The sequence below is a fragment of the Uloborus diversus genome, unplaced genomic scaffold (assembly GCF_026930045.1).
Source record: "Uloborus diversus isolate 005 unplaced genomic scaffold, Udiv.v.3.1 scaffold_486, whole genome shotgun sequence".
Classification (NCBI taxonomy): Eukaryota; Metazoa; Arthropoda; class Arachnida; order Araneae; family Uloboridae; genus Uloborus; species Uloborus diversus.
The window spans coordinates 123,028-136,556 of record NW_026558666.1 but is presented as its reverse complement, the minus strand read 5'-3'; the positions used below and the strand labels follow the sequence as shown (position 1 = coordinate 136,556).

At 34.6% G+C, this 13,529-nt stretch overlaps 1 protein-coding gene across 1 annotated transcript in view; it reads left to right on the top strand.

Moving 5' to 3' along the window:
- Window positions 1–1,061: 1,061 nt before the first annotated feature.
- Window positions 1,062–13,529, top strand: part of LOC129233511 (histone PARylation factor 1-like) — a 38,653-nt gene continuing 26,185 nt past the window's right edge. Inside the window, 3 exon segments of the mRNA XM_054867528.1 lie at window positions 1,062–1,276; window positions 3,634–3,696; window positions 6,971–7,114. Of these exon segments, the coding sequence (XP_054723503.1) occupies window positions 3,661–3,696; window positions 6,971–7,114 (180 nt within the window). The 5' untranslated portion in view covers window positions 1,062–1,276; window positions 3,634–3,660.

The window sequence follows — 13,529 nt, the reverse complement described above, 5'->3', positions numbered from 1 at the left end:
TGTGGAAACACAATTACCATCGACTAAGGTTGTGTTTAACGAGACCGCTTGCAAAGCCACGGAAACTTTGTATTTAATCAACAGCAGGCAAACTTGCACAAGGTACAAGGTTATAAATAGATTCGCGATCGCGAATCCGAGATCTGGGGAGTGCAGAAGACAATTAGAGTTTAGATGTTTGTAAGCAATTTCTAACTTAAAAAGAAAAAAAAAACAATTAAAAAAATAATAATAAAGAAAAAATCACAAGCAGCATTTCTTTAAGTTAAACAAGTTAAATTTATCTTTAAACATTTATGTTATGATGTTTTATACTTGCTTTGTTTTTTTTTTAATTCGATTTTTCTACAGCTTGTCATTGTAGTTTGGCTAAATTTTCACGAAATTGTAGTTTTTGACTTGTCAAGAGTTTTTAACTCATTTTTTATTCAATTTGATATTTTTGGGTTTAAAAAAGAAAAAAAAAAAAACTTTTGAAGCGTGCAGTTATTGGTTGCGTTCGACGAACTCGATCGGGAGCTACCGGTTAGTTAATCACGTGACAGCTAATGATCACGTGCTCCAATCAACGAATCAACTGCGTAGAATGGTAACCGCTGTGGTAACCGACTGATCATAGAACGCTTCGGTTAGTAACCAGTTACTTACCGGTCGACCGGTGAGTTTCGTCGAACACAACCAGAGCTTACGTTCGACCAGCATGACCGGTAACGGCCGGTTAGTTCATCACGTGACAGCAATGACGTCAGTGGTTACTGCTGTTCACGGACCAATGCTTCATCGAAAGCTTTCTGTTGATCACCAGTTACTTGCGCAGACATGACGCAGACGAATAATACGCAGGTGCAAAATACATATAATTGGCCAAAAATGTCACGTGGTTCCATCAACCAAACAACCAGCTAGAGTTGCGGTCGACCGGTAGATCAACCGGTGAGCCTCATAGAACGACATCGGAAGCAACCAGTTAACCGGTAACTCTCAAGAACGCTGTGGCTAGCAACCGGTAACTCACCGGTCGACCGGTGAGGTTCATCAGTCGAATGTAAGAATTGGCGCGCAGTTATTTCTGCTTTCTGTGTTTCATTTCGAGCCTGTCAAATTGCTAATTAAATTGGTCAAATAATGGATGTCAAAACAAAAACATTGAAAAGAAAAAACTGCAGATAAACCTTTGTGCAAATATGGTTCTTCCTGCTATAGAAAGAATCCAGAACATTTAAAGAGTTTTTTTCATCCTGAGCATGGTGACAGTAAAAAGAAATCCTCTGAAACTGTAAGACACTTTTGTTATTTTTTGAGTTGAATTTCTGTTTCCTGATTGTTAAAGCGATTACTTTATCCCAAATTGATTTCCAATTTTTAAATAGGAGACAAAAAATCGCGTTGGTAGTTATGCACCAAAAGAATGATGTAGTTTGTACGCCTCACATCAAGCGCATGATAACTTGATGTAGCCCACATAAATTTCAATTAATTATCCCACATAAATTGCCATGAATGATCAGATGTATCTTTGTGTCCAACAAAAAATTCCTTAGACATTTTAACTTCTGACTTACATTTGCTGACAAGCTGAGAATTTCTTAGTTATTGAACTATTACACTCAACTCCCGATAAGTCGAAGTCCCAAGGGACCAGCTGAAACGTTCAAGTTATGAGAAGTTTCCACTACAGTGTCAAGTGTTTGAAACCAAATAAAAACATAGAGATAAAGCAGGGTGCCTCCCCCCCCCCCTTCAACAAGAAGGGGAAAAATACCCTACCCCTAAAAATTTCAATGGTGCCAGGGGTCTGGCCAGAGGATATTTGGGTCCGTTAACGGACCCTTCACAAAAATCCCATCAACCAAAACGGACCTTTCACAAATTCCCGATCAAACAAAACGGACCTTTCACAAAATCCCGATCAAACAAAACGGACCCTTCACAAAATTCTGATAAACAAGATCGGATCTGTCAAATTGTTTATTGAAAGAGCAAATCTGAAAGCAAAATAACGCATATTTCTGTGTATAAACCGATAATTTTTGGAACCTTTTTTTAAGTCAAATTAGAGGGATCAGCTTATACAAAATCGGCTAATTTTGAAAAAAAAAAAAATCGGCACTCTTGGGATGCTCCTGCAAGAGATAAATAATTGCTACTGCCAAATAAATATAATGGTTGTTTGTTTTATCACAGCTAATTAGCAGCGGTGTTTTTGTAAACTTTTCTGAAAAGGCATTGGTTAGCACTTTTCTCCGCTCATGATTTAATAAACAATAATAATATATATCTGCGAAATGAACTTAGAACTGCAAAGGGATAGTAAGGGTGAGGAAAAAATATGATCGCTTCAGATAGTGTTACCAACTTCAAAATTATCATCACTTAGCGTCTGGCGTTGAATCTTTATAATGACTTGATTAGAAAATATTCTCATCATTTTGCCAGCTTGTCAATATATGCGTTTTTACGGTGCGGTGCGATGTTTAATTGTTATTTTGGGAGAAAATTATATGGGTTTTGATTTTTCGATGCTAACAAGGATGATTAACTTTAAATAAACTCTTTTAATTACCGTTTTTTTTCTTTAGATGTCTACATTTTGAAAAATGCAATCTTTTAACATCCGATATGAGAATCATATTTTGTTCTTTTTTCAAGCTAACTTCGCTTAATTAGGATTCAAGTAAATGAAAAGTCTCTTTATTTCTGTTAGAACTCTCATTTCAAGTTTTTAAAGCAAAATTCCATTTTCTGTTATGAGTCAAAAATCAAAATGCTGAATAGATGGTTTATTTTATTTTATTTTTTGGGTCAACTGTGTCCACAGATATTAATGATATGTTTGTCATAGGACTCTAAAATGCAATTTTAAAATAATTTTATCAAAAATATTTCTTTTACAAGCCGTTTTTATACTTCTGATGCCTTCACTTTGAGAATTGCGATCTCTTTGCATCCGCTATGGGAATCCGATTTTTCGAATTTTTAATGATTATTACGCTTTTTTAAGAGGTAAACAATTGAAATATCTTTTTATTTTTGTTAAAATCACGGAATTTATAAGTTTTGAACGAAATTCTCTGCTTTTTAAGAGTGTCTTGGGTCAAAAAGTTGAATGCTGAACCCTATTCTGAATTTTATTTTATTTATTTATAGTTTTGTTACAATTATTTTAAGTACTGTACAGAAATATATCTAGTATAATTTAGCATAATGTAGAATGTAGATAAATATTGATACTTGAAAGAGCGATGCCCCCCCCCCCCCCCCCGCCAAATATCAGAAAAAATCCGGAATGATTTTCTCGACGTAGAAGAGGAAAACACTCAACTTTAAGTTTAATTGATGCAGTTTGTGCCATCTCTAAATTCTAAAATTTCATTTTATAACAATTTTTTTTTTGCGAAATTTTTTGATTTTTTTACAAAATTAATTCATTTTTCACAAAATTATTTGATTTTTCACAAAAAATGGACCCTGCAAAAAATCCTGGACAGACCCCTGGGTGCAGTCTGTGCCGTGAACCCCCCTAGGTGGGCACCCTGGCTAAAGATCTGACAGTATTTAGATGGAATTGGACTTATGCATCTCTTTGTTTTGATTTGTATGTATTATTTGTCTAACTATGCTTCCTATTACTAGGTTAACGATACAAATGCCACAAGACAAATGCAAAATGACCGTGATGATGCAGATAATCCAAAGGTAATTTTTCCTGAATCATATTATTTAGGACAAAAGTACAGGTACAGTAGAAGATGTTATAACGTGCAATATGGGATCAGAGGTTTCGTGTTTTTAGGTTTTGGCCATACAGTAAAATTTTGGCTGTTCTAAGGGAATTACCAATTTAAATAGTTAAAGTTTTAATATAATTTCTATTGTCCATAATATTAGGAAGTTTAACCCATTAAAGGACGTTTGAGACTTTTTAAAGGGGAAATAGTACAGTAAAATCCCTCTAATGCGGACACTAACAGGACAAATTTTTTTGTTCGCAATAGAGAGTTGTCCGCAGGACAGGGGTTTAATACTGTTATTTGCATTGGAACTGGGGAATTAAAAATTGTCCGCATAAGAGGGGTGTCCATTAAGAGGGGTTTTACTGTATTTTCTGTAGTTATTGATTACATATTTTGAAAGAAAGATACGTTTTGTGAATTAAGTTTTTACTCTATTCGAACAATTGTTTTCAAATTTGATTTTCAGTTCAAAATATAACATGCTAACCAATTTATTTGTCATTGCATCCAAATTTCTGATGACTTTATACTATATTATTCCCAAAATCACTTTAGTTGACAAGTTTAGCTTGCGGACAATTACAAAACATACTGGTAAATTGATTGTTCAAGGGCGAATTAGTGCCTGAAGTCTCCAAAATTTATTTGGTCTAAAAATGTTAATAATGCACACAGCAAACTTATTAGTTGATATAAATCTATCTCAAATTAAAATTAGATTTGATTGAAAATATTCGCTGCCTTGTTAAAAATAAGACATTTTTGTCAGTCTGCATTTAATTATCAAAGCTGTTTCAAACCAAAAAGAATTCGAAATCATACTCTTATGATACAGTATGGAACCCTAAATCCGGAATGCTCGGGTCAGTGACCTTTCTGGATTGTGGATGCTGATGCGAAAACTCTCCTGGAAGGAGGTATTTGTCATGTTTTTTCTGGTTTTGCAAATGTTCGCACTGAGTTTCTTTTATTTTTTAATCAATCTGAATGAAAGCATACTTCATTATGTTAAAACAAAAGTTGGAGACAAATTGCAGCAGGGCAAAGTTCGTAAATGTTGCTTTTAGTATTATGCAATGTGCCAATGTAAACAATAAAAATAATTTTGCTCTTTTGTTAAATAAACTTCCTATGTACTTATGAGAGGATGAGTAAAGTATTGTTAACTGAAAGTGGATGTTAACACTAGAACCGCGGATGGGGTCATTTTGACAAAAAGCAATTTTGTTTCCGATTTCCTCAAAAAATTACAAACGAAATTGAAAAAATAATTCGTGACTTTTCCTATTTTTATACCAATAATAATCTGTGAAATTATGATACGTTAAATACTTACCACTTTTTTGTTTTTAATACTTATACCTAAAACCACGGAATGAGTCATTTTGACCCCATTATAATCACAAGCACTAAAGTTGTAGTTCAACGTTTCCTAGAATAGGAAAAGCTTTCTCAGTTTTCTCTTTATTTCCCAGATGAAGGCAGAACAATACTTCAAGGTCAGTTAATTGCTACTTATAACAGAAGTGCAGGTGGGGGAAGGGGCGCCTGCAGTAGTAGTAACAAGTGTTGCAGACACCCCCCCCCCCTCTCCTAAAGTTATCGTTCCTTGTGGAAAAAATGCGTCTGGTTAGTGTATTCAAGGAATGTTTTCTTTCTGATGTTTTTTGTTTCGGCCTAGAAGGGAAAGTGGTGAACTAGCGCACATCCTGTTCTTTATGACATCACAACTGGTTGTTCGCATTGCCTTGGATAGTTTGATTGTACCAGTCTGTTCGATTTTTTGGTGCCTTGTTTACACGGAGATAAAATTGATCTGATGTGAAAATGGCTGGAAGAAATAGGCGTAAATTAACAGTTAGTGAGGTCCTCTTATATATGATACAATTATCTGAAAATGAATCTGAAAACGATAATGATGAATTAATTGTTTTCAGCGATGATGAATATGTGCCACCAGATGAGGAAAGTTTTTCCTTGGATGAGGATACCGTATCTAATTTTTCTGGACAATGTACTAGCAGGAAAACTACTTCTGGAAGGAAAAGACAATATGTACAAAAACGAAAAAGTTGTCAAATTCAAATCCAGATGAAATAAAATCAGGAACTTTTGTTCCAAATGGCGAGGCCCTCGAATATATGCAACAATTATCAAGAAATGAATCCGAAAACGATAATGATGAAGAAGTTGTTTTCAGCGATGATGAATATGTGCCCCCAGATGAAGAAAATATTTCCTCGAATGAAGATACCGTATCTAATTTTTCTGTGGACAATGTAATAGCAGAAAAACTACTTCTGGGAGGAAATTTACACTACAAAGATTAAAGTTAATGGGAGAGAATTTTATATCTTACTATTATATTGTATAATCTTAGTATTACTCTTGTTCATCAAAAATATATTTTTTACCTCTTCCTAAACATCAAAGAACCCATTTTAAGCTTTGGGTCAAATTGACCCCTGTCCGCGGCTTTAGGTATACGGAAATTTCAGCGGTTCTAGTGTTAAAAGAGTGCTGTACAATTACAGCAAAATGCTTATTTGCGCATAATGTGTGGCAGCGAAAAAAACAGTTTGAACTGAAAGTACTGTGTTTTCAACAAGCGATTGCCGAACATAACCAATTTTGAACTATTAAAACTGAAAATAAATAAGTACAAATATTTCCGCGGAAGAGTTCCGGTTTTGGGTCTTCCGGATTTTAAGATTCTGAAATTGGGGTTTCATACTGTAATTCTCTCACTGATTTTGCGTGCTCATATTGCTCAGAACTTCAATACGTTGTTCGAGATTCATAAAAAGGATCTTCAATAGTGTTATCTGCAACCCAGAGCACATACACACACTGAACAACTAATAAGATAAGCGTAAAAGACATTTTTACCCAGCCAATAAGAATTATTCTTCTCCTTGAACTGATAGGCTGATGATAAGAAAGGCAAAAAGCTCCCAATTTTTTCAGAAAAAAGGATCTCGACTTATAGGCATGTTTTTGATTTTTTCCCGATTCTCTTCCTAAAAGAAGGGGGTCATCTTCACTTATATGCAAGCATTCTTTCAACTAAAAAACTTATTTTTTACTTCTAAAAATGTGAATTTTATAGAGAATTGCGTTTGATAGATCAACGTTATAAAGGTATTCTACTGTATTACAACAATTTCCCAATTTTATTTATGGGTTCTAAAGTACATTGATTCAACCAATGTTTTATCAACATTTTGCTCTTGCAGGAAGCTCTTTTAAAAATTATAAATGCGTACAATAATAGCCGCCAAGAGGACTCAAAGTTACCAGTTACTCCAAAGGTTCAATCCACTGTGGGCCAGCGCAGACCATATTCTGAATTTTTATCTCCAGTACCAAATAAAACTGAAGTTAGTTTTCAAAGTTTTTCATTTTTCAACTTTTGTAAAAGCATTTATTTTTGTGAGACTTCAATTTTTGCATGCTCATTGTAATCATGAAAATTTGAACCTTGCAAAATATTTTTCCATGACATCTTTCAACTTTTGGTTCTGTTCATATAAAATTTTTCAAACTTTCAGCTCGCAAAACTACCAAAATCTTCCTTTTCATGAAAATTACGGCTTGCAAAAATATGTGCTGTTATAGTATAAAGTAAAAATTGTACTCGATTTTTCTGCTATTTTATAAATAATTCGAAGAGTTAGTATTGTGTGTTCGTCAGCAACCTCCTAGCCAAATAAAAAGTTCAGGAAGTACAGAATTCAGAGTTAGAGGTCCAAATGTATCTTGAAGTATTTTCCCCAACGTGTGAAATATAATTTATTTTGAGTTCAGCAAAAAATTATAACTTAGGAATCTCTTGTCAAAGAAATGCCAAACCTTATGAATTTTTGCAGCCGTTTTAGTGTCTTTAAAAAATTGCTGAAGAGGATCTCTATCCGAAGTTTGCCAACGTGTCTTATTTGGTTTTAGTAGTTAAATTATTTTTTCAATGAAAGGTGAGCTCTATTGAATCATCTCCACAAGTTGTAATCAGTATAAAAATGAATTAAATCGAAATGTTTTCCCACAGTTTTATTATTATTATTATTATTTTAATATGTAAATAATACGAGAATGAGCAGAAAATAAGTTTCCCCATGGTAGCTGTGGACAGAGATGTGTATGAAAGTTAAGCAGTATAAAGATATATGAAAGACATGACTTATCTTTTTTTTGTCAACATAAATACCAAGCACATTGAGACATTTGTCATACCAGTTGATAAGCTTCAAAAAGACCTCCAGAAAAACATCAGGAATTTGCATACGGGACAATGCTACACAGTATACTGCGATACTGTATCCAGATTGATTGAGGCGATTCGGAAGAAAACAGCCTGGTGTTCTGTTGTTGAATGATAATCTGAGACCACACTCTGATGACAACACAAAACTATGTTGTAACTCTTGGTAGGGAGCGCTTACATCATCTGCTGCACAGTTCTGATCTTGCACCAAGTGACTGCCATCTGTTTCAAGCTTTATAGAAGAATCTCGGTTTTAAGGAGCTTTGGAAGCAATGCTGAAGTCAAACAAGCCATTAAACGCTTCTTCCATGCACAAAGCCCCGAGTTTTTCTTAAGAGAGCTTTTTGAAGCTTATCAAGTCTTATGACATGTGTCTCAACTTCTTTGGTACTTATGTGGACAGATAAAGTTATGTTTTATCTTTAATGTCTCGTTCTATATTTTGACTTGCATACACTACTCTGACCACAGTCAACAGGGAAATCCTATTTTCAGAAAAATCCCCTCATAAAACTATGTAAGGTAGCTAATGAGCACTATAACTATTGCAAGGTGTCGACAGAACCTGAAAATCATGGAAAAGTCGGGGAAACTTTATTAATCAGCGAAAAATCAGGGAATTTCGAAAAAAATAACTAAAATTCATGGAAAAATGATTGAATGAAAAAAAAATCTTTGCTTTGCAAAATTAAGTACCGTAATTCATGGTGCATTATCCACCGATGATCTGTTTTTAAAAAAAGTAAATTTAATTGAGCACGAATTGTAGGCTGCCACGTGTTTGTGCCCCTTTTTCCTGTAACTTCCAAGTATTGAAATTCAACTTATAAACCAGGATTCACTTACAAAGACTGCTTCTGTGCCGGAAGGGTTGTTTATTTTTCATAACATTAATTTTCTATTCACGCGTTCCATTCTATGTAAAATAAAACCCCTACAGACAAAGAAGAAGTCCTCATTTCTGCCTTAGCACTCTTGCCTTTACTCAGTGTCTTAAAGCAGCGGTACGCAACCTAAATTAACTGTCCATCAACTTCCCTAGTTGGTGGACACTAAGATCGACTTGTTGTAGGGGGGAAAGGGATGATCCTCCTTTCTGATAACTGGCAACAGATATGTAAATCATTCATGCTACGTTTTATTTGTAATCAAAATATAGTAACTTCCATAAAGTTATATAGTAACTTTAATGGAAATTTTCAAAAGCAAAAAGTAGTTTTTAATGAAATTTAGGAATTATGGTTCTTTCAGCAATTACAAAAAAGCTTTGGAAAAAATTCAAATGACTTTTGATTAAGAAGTTGAGCCCAATTTTCCTCCAGAAAATAACGTTTATTCAAGTTGATCTGACAAAAAACATGGTCCAGCATGTTGTTGCGATCAACTAAAAACGAGATCAACGATCCACAGGTTGCTACTGCTGTCTTAAAGTTATTAGCATCTTATAATTGCGATTTTAGGAAGAAATCTTTATTTTTAGATTAGATGTTGATAAAAGCTTAAAAAGTACTTATTTTCGTTTTTAATGTAATTGCTGGAATTTGAATGCTGAATCAAAATCAACTTTTGCCTTGAACATCACATCTCAGTTCAATAGGCGCCATAGGCAGCTCTTTGATACTAGTAGACGATAAATTCATGGGTGCAAGACCTTCCATCTCAGGACGGATTTCCGTCCTGGTGAAAATTTCCGAGACAGAGGTCAAGACGGAAAGAAATTCGATGACTTTCCTTCAGTTTTTACTTAAAAAAGAAAAATTGAGTGTTTAAAAAATATGCTTTAATTATTGAACCGTTCTATAACTACGAAATTACATCGACACTCTCTCGATTTTCAACCATGGGCTTGTTTTGTTTGCAACGTGCTTTTGGAAGGAGTGGCTTTTAGACTCGCTCCATTATTTCCAACTCACTGCATTGCAGACCGCGAAGTTGCTCATTATTCTCCCTGATTTATCTAATTAATCGTCTCTATTTGAAAATTTAGCCTTTTCTCTTTCCATTTCGGATCATCCTTTCGTTTTTTTTTTTTTTTTTTCAAAAAATGTCTTAGAGTTGAATCTAAACCCCCGATTGAGAGTGATTGCTGACGGGTGAAATGTTTACGCCACAACATAGTGCGTCCACACACCAGGCAAAACAGGAACTATCAGGGACTTTAAAGATTTTAGTGAAAATGGGAATTTTGGAAAGCGGGAAAATTTTCGAGCTTGTTTCGAAACACCGATGGGCAACTGTTCCTGCATTTTCAACATGTTTCTGGTAAAATATTCTTGGACTTGAGGAATCACTAAATTCTAATGTCTTCCAATCTAACACTCTCTAGAATGGAAATATGAGGGGAGGAGGGGGGGCAGAGAAAGAAAAGGAAACGAGAAAAATAACGGCAACACGAATTTGCGAAAAAACTCTGCTCTAGCAAAGAGAGTGAGTCCGCAAATTAGCCCACGATACTGAGGTCTTAAAACATTTGTATTTTTGGACAATCTAAAACGAGGGAGTGGTGGCTACTCAAGGGATCCAGAATAAAATATCGAAAAACTGAATTCAAAGTCATTAATGAAGCTAGGAGTGGTTTGGGGTTTTCCCACTGGCAAACTCTTAAAAATTTAAAAGTCAAAAATGTTGAAGCTGTCTTTAATGGTGTGGGGAGGTTTTAAAAAAAAAATTGGAAATTGGAGTCTTAAAAACACTAATTTAGGCAATCTTTGGTGAATTGCTGAGATGGTTTTGGTGTTCTAAACAGAAAATGTTTTGTAGCTGATGTATTAAAAACTGTTTGAGGCTATACTTAAGTTTCATAGGAGAAAGGGAATTTGGGACCCTCTCCCGAAAAGTGTTTGTAATTGAAGTCTTAAAACTTTTAGGCTGTCTTTGGCAATGTCAAGGGGGAGGGGGCTTTGTTTAGGCGAAATTCCGAAACTGGAGTCTTAAAAGCGCAACTTTAGACCGTCTTGGGATTCGGGGTTCCCCTTCCCCGAAAAAAATTCGAAGCTGAAGTATTCAGAACTCAGCTTTAGGTTATCTTTGGGGACTAAGGAAGGAATTCGAAGGCCTTCTCCCAATAAGTTTTAGAACTTAAATTTTTTAAACTTCAGTGATGAATAGGGGAAATCGCAAATTTAAGTCAAATTTAGTGAACTTAGGGGAAGAAGTTCGGGGGGGGGGGGGGGGGGAGGGTTCTTCCCCGAAAATTTCTCCATGCTGAAGTATTAAACTGTTAATTTGGCTATTTTTGAGCAAGTTAAGAGTTACGCAATTCGGGGGTCTTTCTCGGAACATTTTCGAAATTGAAGTATTAAAACTTGGGGTTGTCTTTGGTGATGTAGGGAGGAGAGTTGCTCTTTCAATAGAAAAATAAATCTTAAACACAAACTTATACTGCTTTAATAAACACAAAGAGAGGGGGGGGGGTATTCCGCCGCCCAGCCCGAAATATTTCTGTTTCTGAAATTTTAAGAGCTCTGTTTTGGGATATCTTTAGATAACTTTAGGGGGAAGAAAGTTGGAAGCTTCTTTCAAAAAGTTTCCGAAATTAAAATATTAAAACTTTTAGGCGGTCATAAGTCATGTATATAGGTAAGGGGGGTATTGTTCCTAGAAAAAAAAAGTATTAGAAACTGAAGCCTCTTAAAACTCAAATTTAGGATATTTGTGGTAAATTCAGAAGAAGGGGTTCGGGAGTTCTCTTCCGAAAATTTTTTGAAGCTGAAATATTTAAAATGTCACTTTAGGCTATATTTGAGTGATTTAAGAGGGATGTGAGTCGGCGGCCCTCCCTGGGGTGAGGATTCAGTTCCCCTATTGATTTTTTTTAAATTAATGAATATTGGAAAGTATACCTCATTTAAAAAATGTATCTACTTCACTGAAGTGGTTTTTTTTTATGGCTAATTTCACCACCTGCTATCTTACGAAATAATTTATTTTCAAATGAAGACTATGGGGGAATGGTGCCAGTTTATTATCATTAGTCGCTCATACCCTTCCCCACCTTTCCTTCTTTTCTGGTTAAATTGGCACTAACTTGGGTAGACTTTCCGATCAGAATTGATTTATGTTGCAAAAGTGAAAAATCTTATGTCCCAAGCGATTTTATTGCTGCAATAAAAATGTTTGCGATTGGCAAAACACTAACGGTGGGGAGCCTTGAACGCTTTTAGCCCTATCCAACATCGTCTAAAATTGCGTTTATGGAACTTCAATTTCGAAATATTGCCGAAGGAGAGTTCCTGAACTCCATCCCTTCGATAATGCATTCAAAAAGCGTATAAACGTTATGAAAGATGGAGTACAATTTCGTTTTAAAAGCTTCAATTTCGAGGAGAGTCCACAGCCCCCCCTCCCCCTCTCTAATATTTTTGAAGGTCGCCTAATATTGTGATTTTGAGGCAATCAGTTTGAAAAAAATGATGTTAGAGAGTCCCTGAACCCCTCCTTTCCCTGAACTTTATCAAAATGGCCTACTATTGCGTTTTTTGGACTTCAATTTGAAAAAAATTCTGGAGAAAAATCCCCAAGAGTCCCCGTTATTGGCGGCTTTTTGGTTTTTGGAATTACAATATCAAAACGCTTAAATATTACAATCTAAACTAAGTTCGTGTTGTTAGAAAAGTCAAAAGCTTAAAACTGAAATCAGATTCCAAAACTGGCATTGTTAAAATCTACAACATTTACCCACATAAATTTTTCCTTAAGCACGCATGCTTGAGGCGAGGGGCTGAAAATATTTTCCGTCTTGAACACATCACCAAACTTGCACCCATGGATAAATTTAATAGCAATATAAAATTGAACAAGAAAGAATGAAAATTTGAGAAAATCCCGAGATCGACAATCCAAAGGTTGCTACCACTGTCTTAAAGTTATTAACTATACTCATAAAAACCTAAGTTCTTGATCAGAAAATAGCTCAGTGTAAATGGATGTCGAAAGGTTTCAGTTTGTTTTACAAAAATATATCTATTTACCTAAGTATAATTACATTACTTCTATATTTTCGCTGCTACTTGTTGCTCTTGCAGCAATTATTATACTGCTTGAAAATTTAGTTCAAAATTAATTCAATATTAACTGTTTAGTTTTATCGTGATTAGATTTATGTTTTTGATGAGGGATTTTGATAATTTCTTCGAATTCTTATGCTAATTGGTGGCTGGAAGTAAAGTATTTGTTACAAACTTCCTAAAATATTTCCATGTTTATAATTTAAAAAACTATTTCTTAGGGGTTTTTTTTTTCCAATGAAGTGTATTTGATAAGTTTTTCTAAAACTTTTCTCTAATTAAAAAAAAATCATATTTTTAAAACTTTAACAGCTTAAACGTTTTAAATGCTGCATTTTGTATAACATACAATAGTTTTCAAGTTGGACAAAGAGGGGAAACCATTATCATTGGTAACGTAAATCAGGGAAATTTGTTCTCACACTTCCTGTCACCACCCTGTATTGTCATGTTTATTCATTTTTTTTAATCACTTTATTCTTCAATAACAGGACTTATTCCATAAAAGCTGCTAATGTCAAATTTTCA